The 13,418-nt window shown below is 50.4% G+C and overlaps 1 protein-coding gene across 1 annotated transcript in view; it reads right to left on the reverse strand.

The window, feature by feature from the left end:
• LOC141048873 (uncharacterized) overlaps nt 1–13,418 on the reverse strand; it is a 111,576-nt gene that overhangs the window by 60,613 nt on the left and 37,545 nt on the right. The window contains exons 7-9 of the mRNA XM_073544962.1: nt 4,750–11,258; nt 4,077–4,138; nt 2,210–2,373 (exon numbers count right to left, since the gene is read on the reverse strand). Of these exons, the coding sequence (XP_073401063.1) occupies nt 2,210–2,373; nt 4,077–4,138; nt 4,750–11,258 (6,735 nt within the window). The remainder of the gene's footprint in view (nt 1–2,209; nt 2,374–4,076; nt 4,139–4,749; nt 11,259–13,418) is intronic.

Consider the following 13,418-nt stretch of genomic DNA (forward strand, 5'->3'; position numbering starts at 1 on the left):
TCACACGTGTGATCTGTGTGTAATTCGTATTTTTCTCGCCCCCATAGACTTGCATTGGCGTATTACGGCCGTAATACGGTAACAATCGCAGCATGCTGCGTTTTTCTCAGCCCGTATAGTACGGGCGAGAATTAATCGGCTGATGGGAGTTGCCCCATACATTAACATTGGTCCGAGTGCAATGAGATTTTTTTCTCGCATAGCACTCGTCCGTATTTCTCGCTAGTGTGACTCCAGCCTTATACTTAGGTTAAAATAAATTACCAATCTTTCTGTGTTCAGAACACAATAAAGATCCATCTAGAAAATTTGGAAGCTTTTTAAAAAAGAATAATGTAACTTAACTGCCTCCGAACCTGCACTGACCTCACAGTTCCAGTCTCTATAATGAGTCTCATTGTCGTGATATAATTGACGGCATCCACCCATTACATGCTGCATGAACATACAATCCTTTGATCGCATTGAAAATTCACTGTACAACTTATGTAGTACAGTGCATTGTCTAACCCCACAGTGTTTGACTGACAGGAAGCCTATTGGACATGGCCGGTGATGGAATTTGATAGGATGAGGTGTATGCCAGACCCACAGGCATTGCAGCCATCGACAACTTACAGACATTCGTGCTGTGGGGATTGCCAGTAGGATTACAGAAGAAGAGTTCTTCCCCTGTCAAATCCCTTAAAGGGAATCTGTCCCTCCTGGACGCTTTTAAGCTATTACTATGGGTATACAGGTAATAGAATGGTTAAACTAGTCTTACCTGTATGCTGTGGTGTAGATATTAAGAAAAGCACTTTTATGAAATGATTTTTAACAAGGCATGCGGTGCCTTGAAGAAATCCCTACTTCCTCTCTTCATTACAAAACCACATCACTCCCATACATGTCACACTGCCTTGTGACGTGCAGTTGCGTTGCCGTAATCCTGTGCATGCACCATGCACTCACACGGTTATTGGTACCTTAACCGCCCTTCTATGGGCAGTGTCTTTATCCTGTTTCTGCGCTGGCGCCGGAGAGTCACTGCACAGTAGCGATATTGAGAGCGGCATCTGAATTGTTAAAGTGCTGGGATCAGAGTTAAGTCCGCTCTCGGCACATGCGTCAGGAGCTCAGCTGTGTATAGGCAGTCTCTGCTGCAGATAGCACAGGCACAACTCCAGTGCCTGCACCATCCAAGAGACATAACTCTTTACATCATTGAGGAAAACTACTTTCAATCTAGATGTACAGTTACATCAATGTGTTGGAAGGGGTTAAGTCATCACCTTGAAGATAATGATGAATGCCTAGAGCTATTGTACAGGTATCCTGCCCCTGGAGGAACAGGTTTCTCCAAAATAGGACTCATTTAATATGTTGGAAATACGTGGGATGAAGCTCCTATCTAATCCAGCCAGAAACCTGGTGTGAGGGGTTCGGGATAAATTGAAAGACGGAACTTATTTCTTAATTTTTCACTGTATTTCAACAAGTTTCATTTTTTGATAGCGGTCACCTAGATTTTTTTAAGGGAACGGTGCTCAGTCTTTGTTATGAATTAAACCCAACATGCAAAACCATAAGGACGTTTTGTGATAGAGGGAGAGGTCCGTGAGCCCTGCACCTTCACGTCTCCTAAATCGTATGAAGATCATGTCCTGATCTAAGAGTAGACGCTCACCAAACAAATTTCCTGGCCAAACTGCAGAGAGATAGGGTGTGTGCACACGCTGTGGATTGGTCTGCGGATTGATCCGCGCGGATTTTGCAAAATCCGCAGGTATCTGCGGATTAGCCTGCGGTTTTGCCATGCGGTTTATCAACTCTACAATGGAGGAGACGGTAAACCGCAGCAAATCCGCGCAAAATCCGCACCGTCTGCACTGCGATTTCCTTTTCCCATAGGATATTATGGTACTGTAAACTGCTGCGGATCCGCAGGGCCAAAACCGCTGCAGATCCGCAGCAGAATCCGCAGTGTGTGCACACACCCTTAGTGACAGACAGGAGAGGGAATTTAGGAGTAGTCTCCGAAACACATAATAGTTATAGACAATATAAAGATAATATTCTTTCACTATAATAAATTATGCTGGAGAATGTTTTTTTTGCGATCAATAATTTACTTTTAAATAATACTGCTCTTTCTGAATAATAATTTTTGCTTATGGAGGGTTGTGTGAATATTATATAGTCCAGAATAATCCCAGTGTACATTTACCTCTAGATTGAATGCTCTGAGGATCAAACTCGAAATCCTCAACATTATTCGGCGGTGAGGTGTTTTTCAATCCTTCGCTCACTGCTTCAACCATCTGTTCGGAGGTAGGAGTATCTGTAGCATTTTCAGAAACTATATCCATGGTGGTGATTATAGAACCTTCCCTGCAGGACGAAACCAAAAAGTCAGGTTAGAAGTTCTGAAATATCCAGTATACTGACAGCAGAATTGGGGATATAGAGGGTGAGAATAATTTCATGGGGAAGTCTCTTATACACTGAAAACTATAGGGGAGATGTATTATATAATGCAGCTGAATTCTGGCTCACTTTGCTCTTTTTTGATTTACATCGTATTTACTGTGTTGTAAATACGTTTATCTCCTTGACTGACAAGGAAGCCTGGCTGGAAAGGGGATGTGTTCTTAGTGCAGCTCTGTGCTTCAAAAAATATGAATACAATTTTAAGGCAAGTTTTTAGCACAGAGTAAGCCAGATGATAGGTGCTGATTGGCAAAGAGAAAAAATATATAGTGGCGTCATCAATATTTTGTGACATCTTACTTCACTCCTGATGAATGGCTCTCTAAAATGGGAAACGCATCAAGCTGTTAGAGGTGATATGTATTGGTAACTGTGGGGAATGAACATCTTTAATCCCTTGAATGTTCACGGATGATATCCCTCCTTTGAAGCAAATGTCCTGATCTTTTACTGTGATCATCTCATACGGGGACAATCTTGTGTCTTTCTATCTGTTGCTGGAAGGTGATGTCTATTTATGGTGTCTAGTGTGATGGATGACTTACACCATCACTGGATTGCTCTGGCTTTGTACCTGCTACAATAAGAGGGACACTAGTAGTCTGGGGTACCTTCCCTAAGGAGAGGCGACAATGAGCGGGGCGCCTATCTTGCATTTCCTATTAGGGTGCCACCTCTGTGGTTAGGTTGGTTTGTATTGAAGCCTTTATATGGAGAGTACAGACAATTATAATTTTTGGTGTATCTGTGACACTTTCACCTCAATACTTCCCATTTATGTTAAAATTAATATTGATAACTCTGCCCCTTTATCTTTCCCATTGAAGTCATTGCAGATTTGCATTTGACATTTATTTTACTCAGGAGGTGATAAGTAACTTTCTTTCTTACATTGCACATTTTGGGTTGGTGACTGCCTCTGTCTTGGATTCCTCCCCTGGACAGGTGTCTGTTTAGTATAGGGTCCTATCTGAACAGGTCGTCTTGTTGTGACAGGTTGGCAAATATCATTTTCTGTTACATGTTTTGTGACTGATTGCTATTACATTGCAGTCACACATGTGCCCCTCCTGCACATACCATATAATAATGGGAGGCTCTAATCAGCTTAGTTTTTTCGTGTCCTTCCTACACCAATCATTCTCCTGAGGAGATATCACCGGAGCCATATTATAACATTTTCCCATAAATGTTCCCACAATATGTACTGCAGAGCTGAACTTTACCTACGGACAGGAATTTGCTGCCATAGTCAGGCATTCTGATGGTTATAACTAGTAAACTTTGTCCACCTGGCGTTCACCGCGGTCAACAAGTGTCACGTCCTCTTCATTATGAAGTTGTATAAAGCTCAGACCTCTACAGTACCTCAATACCAATTCTGCCTGTTGTGCTGATGTAGCAGAAAAGGGGACATAAGACCTCTATAGTGTTTAACACATGGGTAGCAAATACCTAAAATGTATCAGTAATCCCTCATGTAGTATCAGACTAGGATGTGAAATGTCCAAATGTGGCTAATAGTGGTGATGTCCCTGGATGATGAATTTCCTCCCAGATCATTATCATTGTGTCCTTCACAATCCTATACTATAAGTACTTACCGAAATCTCAAGTTGATTATATAGAAGTTAACCCTGAAATATGGCTGTATAAGTACCAGTACCTGTAGAATAAGATCAGAGGAAAAAAGAGTGAGATCTCCAGTAATGTGATCGTGGGATCACCCCCATCCTCCTGTGTTATAGCATCCAGTGTGATATGAAGCAGGCCATACTCTATAGATCTTACTGAGGCGACAGGTGATGGAGGAAACGGCACGAATATTGCTGAAAATATACCCCTGCTCATATCAGGAGTGGATCTAATTTTTTTCATTAAGAACAGTGTAAAAAAAACTCTTTTGTTAATACATGTGATGTATAGAAATATGATCCCCATAAGGCCAAGTTCACACGCTCAGTATTTGGTCAGTATTTTACATCAGTATTTTCCAGGCAAAATCAGGAGAGAAATAATCTGAGAAAAAGTACAGTATATTAGAAAGGTGTCACCACTTCTGCATTTTTCACCCACTCCTGGTTTTGGCTTACAAATATTGATGTAAAACACTGACCAAATACTGAACGTGTGAGCGTGACCTTATAGGGATGATCAGATGTGAGAATATAATCTGCCATATCTGACAAAACATATTCATTCTGTGAACATGTACGGACCACTCCTTAATCATAAACCGGTAAATATAAATGTGGAGATGCATTCATTGTTACTTACTATTCTGATTATTTGATTGCTCAGTGCTTCATAATCTGGAGACGATGTGTCCAGGAGCCTCTCGTTAAACGTGATATTAGTAATTCTGAATCTTAACGGACAAACCAAATCAGCAGCTGGAGTTGTCTTGGTCTGAGTAGTTGTTGGATGCTTAGCAGTGGTAAGATGCTGTGTGGTAGTTGGAGGCTTTGTGGTAGTAGGAGACTCAGTGGTAGTTGGAGGCTGGCTGGTAGTGGGAGGCTGTGTGGTAGCTGGAGGCTCTGTAGTAGTGGGAGGCTCTGTGGTAGTGGGAGGCTGCGTTGTAGTTGGAGGCGCTGTGGTAGTGGGAGGCTCTGTGGATGTTGGAGGCTGTGTGGTAGTTGGAGGCAGTGTGGTGGTTGGAGGCTGTGTGGTAGTAGGAGGCTGTGTGGTAGTTGGGGGTTGTGTAGTAGTTGTAGGCTCTGTAGTAGCATAAGGCTGTGTGGTATTTGGTTGCTCTGTGGTAGTGGGAAGCTGTGTAGTAGTTGAAGGCTCTGTGGTAATGGGAGGCTCTGTGGTAGTTGGAGGCTGTGTTGTAGTTGGAGGCTCTGTAGTAGTAGGAGGCTGTGTGGTAGTTGGAGGCAGTGTAGTAGTTGGAGACAGTGTGGTAGTTGGAGGCTCAGTGCTGGTGGGAGACTGTGTGGTAGTTTGAGGCTCAGTGCTGGTTGGAGGCTCTGTTGTAGTTGGAGGTTCAGTGGTAGTGGGAGGTTCTGTGGTAGTGGGAGGTTCTGTGGTAGTGGGAGGCTGTGTGGTAGTTGGACGCTGTGTGGTAGTTGGAGGCTGTGTGGTAGTTGGAGGCTCAGTGCTGGTGGGAGCCTGTGTGGTAGTTGGAGGCTGTGTGGTAGTTGGAGGCTCTGTGGTAGAGAGAGACTCTATGGTAGTGGGAGTCTCTGTGGTAGTTGGACGCTCTGTGGTAGTTGGAGGCTGTGTGGTAGTTGTAGGCTCTGTAGTAGTAGGAGACTGTGTGGTAGTTGGAGGCTCTGTGGTAGAGAGAGACTCTATGGTAGTGGGAGTCTCTGTGGTAGTTGGACGCTCTGTGGTAGTTGGAGGCTGTGTGGTAGTTGTAGGCTCTGTAGTAGTAGGAGACTGTGTGGTAGTTGGAGGCTGTGTGGTAGTTGGAGGCTCTGAGGTAGTGGGAGGCTGTGTGGTAGTGAGAGGCTCTGTGGTCGTCGTAGGTTCTGTGGTAGTCGGAGGCTCTGTGGTAGTCGGAGGCTCTGTGGTAGTGGGAGGCTGTGTGGTAGTGGGAGGCTGTGTGGTAGTGGGAGGCTCTGTGGTAGTAGGAGGCTCTGTTGTAGTTGCAGATTCAGTGGTAGTTGGAGGCTCTGTGGTAGTGGGAGGCTTTGTGGTAGTTGGAGGCTCAGTGCTAGTCGGATGCTGTGTGGTACTGGGAGTCTGTGTAGTACTTGGAGGCTGTGTGGTAGTTGGAGGATCTGTGGTAGTGGGAGGCTCTGTTGTAGTTGGAGGTTCTGTGGTAGTGGTAGGCTCTGTGGTAGTTGGAGGGTGTGTCGTAGTGAGAGGCACTGTGGTAGTCATAGGCTCTGTGGTAGTGGGAGGCTCTGTGGTAGTGGGAGGCTCTGTGGTAGTCGTAGGCTGTGTGGTAGTGGGAGGCTCTGTGGTAGTCAGAGGCTCTGTGTTAGTGGGAGGCTGCGTCATACTGAGAGGCACTGTGGTAGTAGGAGGCTCTTTTGTAGTTGCAGATTCAGTGGTAGTTAGAGGCTCTGTGGTAGTTGGAGGCTGTGTTGTAGTTGGAGGCTCTGTAGTAGTAGGAGGCTGTGTGGTAGTTGGAGGCTGTGTAGTAGTTGGAGACAGTGTGGTAGTTGGAGGCTCAGTGCTGGTGGGAGACTGTGTGGTAGTTTGAGGCTCAGTGCTGGTGGGAGGCTGTGTCGTAGTTGGAGGCTCTGTTGTAGTTGGAGATTCTGTGGTAGTGGGAGGCTCTGTGGTAGTTGGAGGCTGTGTCGTAGTAAGAGGCTCTGTGGTAGTCGTAGGCTCTGTGGTATTCGGAGGCTCTGTGGTAGTCGGAGGCTCTGTGGTAGTCGGAGGCTCTGTGGTAGCCGGAGGCTCTGTGGTAGTCGGAGGCTCTGTGGTAGTTGGAGGCTGTGTGGTAGTGGGAGGCTCTGTGGTAGTCGGAGGCTCTGTGGTAGTCGGAGGCTCTGTGGTAGTGGGAGGCTGCGTCGTACTGAGAGGCACTGTGGTAGTAGGAGGCTCTGTTGTAGTTGCAGATTCAGTGGTAGTTGGAAGCTCTGTGGTAGTTGGAGGCTGTGTTGTAGTTGGAGGCTCTGTAGTAGTAGGAGACTGTGTGGTAGTTGGAGGCTTTGTGGTAGTTGGAGGCTCAGTGCTGGTGGGAGACTGTGTGGTAGTTTGAGGCTCAGTGCTGGTTGGAGGCTCTGTTGTAGTTGGAGGTTCAGTGGTAGTGGGAGGTTCTGTGGTAGTTGGAGGCTGTGTGGTAGTTGGAGGCTCAGTGCTGGTGGGAGCCTGTGTGGTAGTTGGAGGCAGTGTGGTAGTTGGAGGCTCTGTGGTAGAGAGAGACTCTATGGTAGTGGGAGTCTCTGTGGTAGTTGGACGCTCTGTGGTAGTTGGAGGCTGTGTGGTAGTTGTAGGCTCTGTAGTAGTAGGAGACTGTGTGGTAGTTGGAGGCTGTGTGGTAGTTGGAGGCTCTGAGGTAGTGGGAGGCTGTGTGGTAGTGAGAGGCTCTGTGGTAGTCGTAGGCTCTGTGGTAGTCAGAGGCTGTGTGGTAGTTGGAGGCTGGGTGATAGTTGGAGGCTGGGTGGTAGTTTGAGGCTCTGTGGTAGTTAGAGGCTCTGTGGTAGTTGGAGGCTGTGTGGTAGTTGGAGGCTCTGTGGTAGTGGGAGGCTGTGTGGTAATTGTAGGCTCTGTGGTAGTGGGAGGCTGTGTAGTAGTGGGAGGTTCTGTGGTAGTGGGAGGCTCTGTGGTTGTGAGAGGCTGTGTGGTAGTTGTAAGCTCTGTGGTAGTGGGAGGCTGTGTAGTAGTGGGAGGCTGTGTGGTAGTTGTAGACTGTGTGGTAGTGGGAGACTCTGTTGTGGTAGGAAGCTGTGTGGTAGTTGGCTCTGTGGTAGTAGGAGGCTGTGTGGTAGTTGGAGGCTCTGTGGTAGTGAGAGGCTGTGTGGTAGTGGGAGTCTGTGTGGTAGTTGGAGGCTGTGTGGTAGTTGGAGGCTGTGTGGTAGTCGGAGGCTCAGTGGATGTGGGAGGCTGTGTGGTAGTTGGAGACTGTGTGGTAGTTGGAAGCTGTGTGGTTGTGGGAGGCTGTGTTGTTGTGGGAGGCTGTGTGGTAGTGGGAGGCTGTGTGGTAGTTGGAGGCTGTGTGGTAGTTGGAGGCTGTGAGGTAGTGGAAGTGGTAGTGGAAGTGGTAGTGGTAGTGCTGGTAGGAGGCTCTGTGGTAGTTGGAGGCTCTGTGGTAGTGGGAGACTCTGTGGTAGTGGCAGGCTCTGTGGTAGTGGGAGGCTCTGTGGTAGTGGGAGGCTCAGTGCTGGTGGGAGGCTCACTGCTGGTGGAAGGCTGTGTGGTAGTTGGAGGCTCGGTGCTGGTGGGAGGCTCAGTGGTAGTGGGAGGCTGTGTGGTAGTGGGAGGCTGTGTGGTAGTGGGATGCTCAGTGGTAGTTGGAGGCTGTGTGGTTTTTGGAGGCTGTGTGGTAGTGGGAGGCTGTGTGGTAGTGGGAGGCTGTGTGGTAGTGGGATGCTCAGTGGTAGTTGGAGGCTCTGTGGTAGTTGGAGGCTCAGTGCTGGTGGGAGGCTTAGTGGTTTTTGGAGGCTGTGTGGTAGTGGGAGGCTGTGTGGTAGTGGGAGGCTTTGTGGTAGTGGGAGGCTCAGTGGTAGTTTGAGGCTCAGTGGTAGTTGGAGCCTGTGTGGTACTTGGAGGCTCAGTTCTGGTGGGAGGCTGAGTGGTTGTTGGAGGCTGTGTGGTAGTGGGAGGCTTTGTGGTAGTGGAAGGCTCTGTGCTGGTGGGAGGCTCTGTGGTAGTTGGAGGCTCAGTGCTGGTGGGAGGCTCAGTGCTGGTGGGAGGCTCAGTGCTGGTGGGAGGCTGTGTGGTAGTTGGAGGCTCTGTGGTAGTTGGAGGCTCAGTGCTGGGGCGAGACAGAGCGATTGTTTGAGTTTGTGTGGTAGTCAGAGGCTTTGTGGTAGTGGGAGGCTTTGTGGTAGTTGGAGCCTGTGTGGTAGTTGGATGCTCACCTCTGGTGGGAGGCTGAGAGGTTGTTGGAGGTTGTGTGGTAGTGGGAGGCTTTGTGGTAGTGGGAGGCTCAGTGGTAGTTGGAGGCTCTGTGGTGGTGGGAGGCTCTGTGGTGGTGGGAGGCTGTGTGGTAGTGGGAGGCTGTGTGGTAGTGGGAGGCTGTGTGGTAGTTGGAGGCTCTGTGGTAGTTGGAGGCTCAGTGCTGGTGGGAGGCTCAGTGCTGGTGAGAGGCTCAGTGCTGGTGGGAGGCTGTGTGGTAGTTGGAGGCTCAGTGCTGGTGGGAGGCTGTGCGGTAGTGGGAGGCTGTGTGGTAGTGGGAGGCTGTGTGGTAGTGGGATTCTCAGTGGTAGTTGGAGGCTCTGTGGTAGTTGGAGGCTCAGTGCTGGTGGGAGGCTTAGTGGTTTTTGGAGGCTGTGTGGTAGTGGGAGGCTGTGTGGTAGTGGGAGGCTTTGTGGTAGTGGGAGGCTCAGTGGTAGTTTGAGGCTCAGTGGTAGTTGGAGCCTGTGTGGTACTTGGAGGCTCAGTTCTGGTGGGAGGCTGAGTGGTTGTTGGAGGCTGTGTGGTAGTGGGAGGCTTTGTGGTAGTGGAAGGCTCTGTGCTGGTGGGAGGCTCTGTGGTAGTTGGAGGCTCAGTGCTGGTGGGAGGCTCAGTGCTGGTGGGAGGCTCAGTGCTGGTGGGAGGCTGTGTGGTAGTTGGAGGCTCTGTGGTAGTTGGAGGCTCAGTGCTGGGGCGAGACAGAGCGATTGTTTGAGTTTGTGTGGTAGTCAGAGGCTTTGTGGTAGTGGGAGGCTTTGTGGTAGTTGGAGCCTGTGTGGTAGTTGGATGCTCACCTCTGGTGGGAGGCTGAGAGGTTGTTGGAGGTTGTGTGGTAGTGGGAGGCTTTGTGGTAGTGGGAGGCTCAGTGGTAGTTGGAGGCTCTGTGGTGGTGGGAGGCTCTGTGGTGGTGGGAGGCTGTGTGGTAGTGGGAGGCTGTGTGGTAGTGGGAGGCTGTGTGGTAGTTGGAGGCTCTGTGGTAGTTGGAGGCTCAGTGCTGGTGGGAGGCTCAGTGCTGGTGAGAGGCTCAGTGCTGGTGGGAGGCTGTGTGGTAGTTGGAGGCTCAGTGCTGGTGGGAGGCTGTGCGGTAGTGGGAGGCTGTGTGGTAGTGGGAGGCTGTGTGGTAGTGGGATTCTCAGTGGTAGTTGGAGGCTCTGTGGTAGTTGGAGGCTCAGTGCTGGTGGGAGGCGTTGTGGTAGTTGGAGTCTGTGTGTTAGTTGGAGTCTGTGTGTTATTTGGAGCCTGTGTGTTAGTTGGAGGCTCAGTGGTGGTGGGAGGCTGTGTGGTGGTGGGAGGCTGTGTGGTGGTGGGAGGCTGTGTGGTAGTGGGAGCCTGTGTGGTAGTGGGAGGTTGTGTGGTAGTGGGAGGCTGTGTGGTAGTTGGAGGCTGTGTGGTAGTTGGAGGCTGAGTGGTGCTGCTTGGAGGTTGAGTGGTGGTGCTGCCGCTTGGTGGTTGAGCGGTGCTGCCGCTTGGAGGCTGAGCGGTGCTGCCGCTTGGAGGCTGAGTGGTGGTGCCGCTGCTTGGAGGCAGAGCGGTGGTGCCGCTGCTTGGAGGCTGAGCGGTGGTGCCGCTGCTTGGAGGCTGAGCGGTGGTGCCGCTGCTTGGAGGCTGAGCGGTGATGCCGCTGCTTGGAGGCTGAGCGGTGGTGCCGCTGCTTGGAGGCTGAGTGGTGGTGCCGCTGCTTGGAGGCTGAGTGGTGGTGCCGCTGCTTGGAAGCTTAGTGGTGGTGCCGCTGCTTGGAGGCTGAGTGGTGGTGCCGCTGCTTGGAGGCTGAGTGGTGGTGCCGCTGCTTGGAGGCAGAGTGGTGGTGCCGCTGCTTGGAGGCAGAGTGGTGGTGCTGCTGCTTGGAGGCAGAGTGGTGGTGCCTCTGCTTGGAGGCTGAGTGGTGGTGCCGCTGCTTGGAGGCTGAGTGGTGGTGCCGCTGCTTGGAGGCAGAGTGGTGGTGCCGCTGCTTGGAGGCAGAGTGGTGGTGCCGCCGCTTGGAGGCTGAGTGGTGGTGCCGCCGCTTGGTGGCTGAGTGGTGGTGCCGCCGCTTGGAGGCTGAGTGGTGGTGCCGCCGCTTGGAGGCTGAGTGGTGGTGCCGCTGCTTGGAGGCAGAGTGGTGGTGCCGCTGCTTGGAGGCTGAGTGGTGGTGCCGCTGCTTGGAGGCTGAGTGGTGGTGCCGCCGCTTGGTGGCTGAGTGGTGGTGCCGCCGCTTGGAGGCTGAGTGGTGCTGCCGCTTGGAGACTCTCTGCTAGTTGCAGTTGGTCCTGTGGTCGTTGTCTTCGTGGTTACATCTGCAGAAATAAAATATGACATTTACAAACTGTTTTGCTCCTTTTGTTATTTGTGGATCTCACTATAAAATCTCCATGAATCTCATCCTGGATTATAGAGAGAATTATACAGATGATTCGTATAGTTACTCACTAATTACTGACATGGTCACTATTCTGATTGTTGGAGCTGTGAGAAGACTTTGTACTGAGATCTCGGTTGGATGGAATTCACCATCCACATCAGTGTCCACATTTAGTAGATTTGATTGAATCTTGTGTGAACAATGATGTGAATTCAGATTCAGCCACTCGCTGCGGTGATGTAGTGGAGGCAAATCTGCTAAAGCTCTGCCCTCCTGCATTGTAGCAATATGTTGAAATGGCAATTGGCCTTATAGTAGTCATTTTCAGCTGTATGCAGCCGACAAAACAGTTATAACTTAAATCATGAATGATTGTAATATGATCAGTCCAATTCAGCAGCCTCAGGCCTATAACTTCAAATATTAACCCCTTCACGAACCATGACGCCTACGTAGGCCTCATGAAAAGCAGTGCTAATACGACACATAAATCACCCTCCTGCGGGTTGGTGACCGGGGTCACTGAAAGGTCACCCGACCCGCATGCGCGCGCACACACAGGATGCTTTGTGCTTCACCACAGGGGGCGTGGCTTAGCCCCCACGTGGCTACGATCGCTCTGATTGGCTGTTAAAAGTGAAACAGCCAATCAGAGCGACAGTAATATTTCGTCAATGAAATTTTTTGAAATATTATAATCCAGCCATGGCCGATGCTGCAGTAGCATCGGACATGGCTTGGAGTCACTAACCTGACCCCCCCACACCGGCTGGCAGGGGTGATCGGTCCCCGCCACTGTCTGACGGCAGCGATCGGGCGCTGCCGTCAGGGTCTGCTCCCACTCCCCTTCCCTCCGCTCTCCCCGCAGTCCGATCTCACCCTCCCCAGTACCTCCTATATCCCTCTGGCTGTCCCGGTGCCCCGCCATCCCGGATCATGGGCGCCGCCATCTTGGAAAGTGGCGGGTGCATGCAGCGTCGGACTGGAGCACCTTGGGCCCACCAGAGAAAATCATTCTTGGGGCCCACTATGTAGCTACATAGAAATAAATACAAAACCACCAATTGTGCGGTAAAACATGCTAATATCAGGGCATAATATAAGGCAGTACACGTTTTAATTATGTAGCAGGGGTTGGCGTAGAATCATAGAGGGTTAGCCACCTCATAGAATATAATGTAGTCGGAGGCTCTGTGGTAGTGGGAGGCTGCGTCGTACTGAGAGGCACTGTGGTAGTAGGAGGCTCTGTTGTAGTTGCAGATTCAGTGGTAGTTGGAAGCTCTGTGGTAGTTGGAGGCTGTGTTGTAGTTGGAGGCTCTGTAGTAGTAGGAGGCTGTGTGGTAGTTGGAGGCTGTGTAGTAGTTGGAGACAGTGTGGTAGTTGGAGGCTCAGTTCTGGTGGGAGACTGTGTGGTAGTTTGAGGCTCAGTGCTGGTGGGAGGCTGTGTCGTAGTTGGAGACTCTGTTGTAGTTGGAGGTTCTGTGGTAGTGGGAGGTTCTGTGGTAGTGGGACGCTGTGTGGTAGTTGGACGCTGTGTGGTAGTTGGACGCTGTGTGGTAGTTGGAGGCTCAGTGCTGGTGGAAGCCTGTGTGGTAGTTGGAGCCTGTGTGGTAGTTGGAGGCTGTGTGGTAGTGGGATGCTCTGTGGTAGTAGGAGGCTCTGTTGTAGTTGGAGGTTCTGTGGTAGTGGGAGGCTCTGTGGTAGTTGGAGGCTGTGTCGTAGTGAGAAGCACTGTGGTAGTAGGAGGCTCTGTTGTAGTTGCAGATTCAGTGGTAGTTGGAGGCTCTGTGGTAGTGGGAGGATTTGTGGTAGTTGGAGGTTCTGTGGTAGAAGGAGGCTGTGTGTTAGTTGGAGGCTGTGTTGTAGTTGGAGGCTCAGTGCTGGTGTGAGGCTGTGTGATAGTTGGAGGCTGTGTGGTAGTGAGAGTTTGTGTAATACTTGGAGGTTCTGTGCTAGTGAGAGAGTGGGTGGTACTTTGAAGCTGAGTGGTAGTTGAAGGTTCAGTGGTAGTGGGAGGCAGGGTGGTAGTCAGTGTCTCTTTGGTAGTCGTAGGCTCTGTGGAAGTTGGAGGCTGTGTCGTAGTGAGAGGCACTTT

The sequence above is a fragment of the Dendrobates tinctorius genome, unplaced genomic scaffold (genome assembly GCF_039654945.1).
Source record: "Dendrobates tinctorius isolate UK_male_01 unplaced genomic scaffold, ASM3965494v1 ptg000138l, whole genome shotgun sequence".
NCBI classification, from domain to species: Eukaryota; Metazoa; Chordata; class Amphibia; order Anura; family Dendrobatidae; genus Dendrobates; species Dendrobates tinctorius.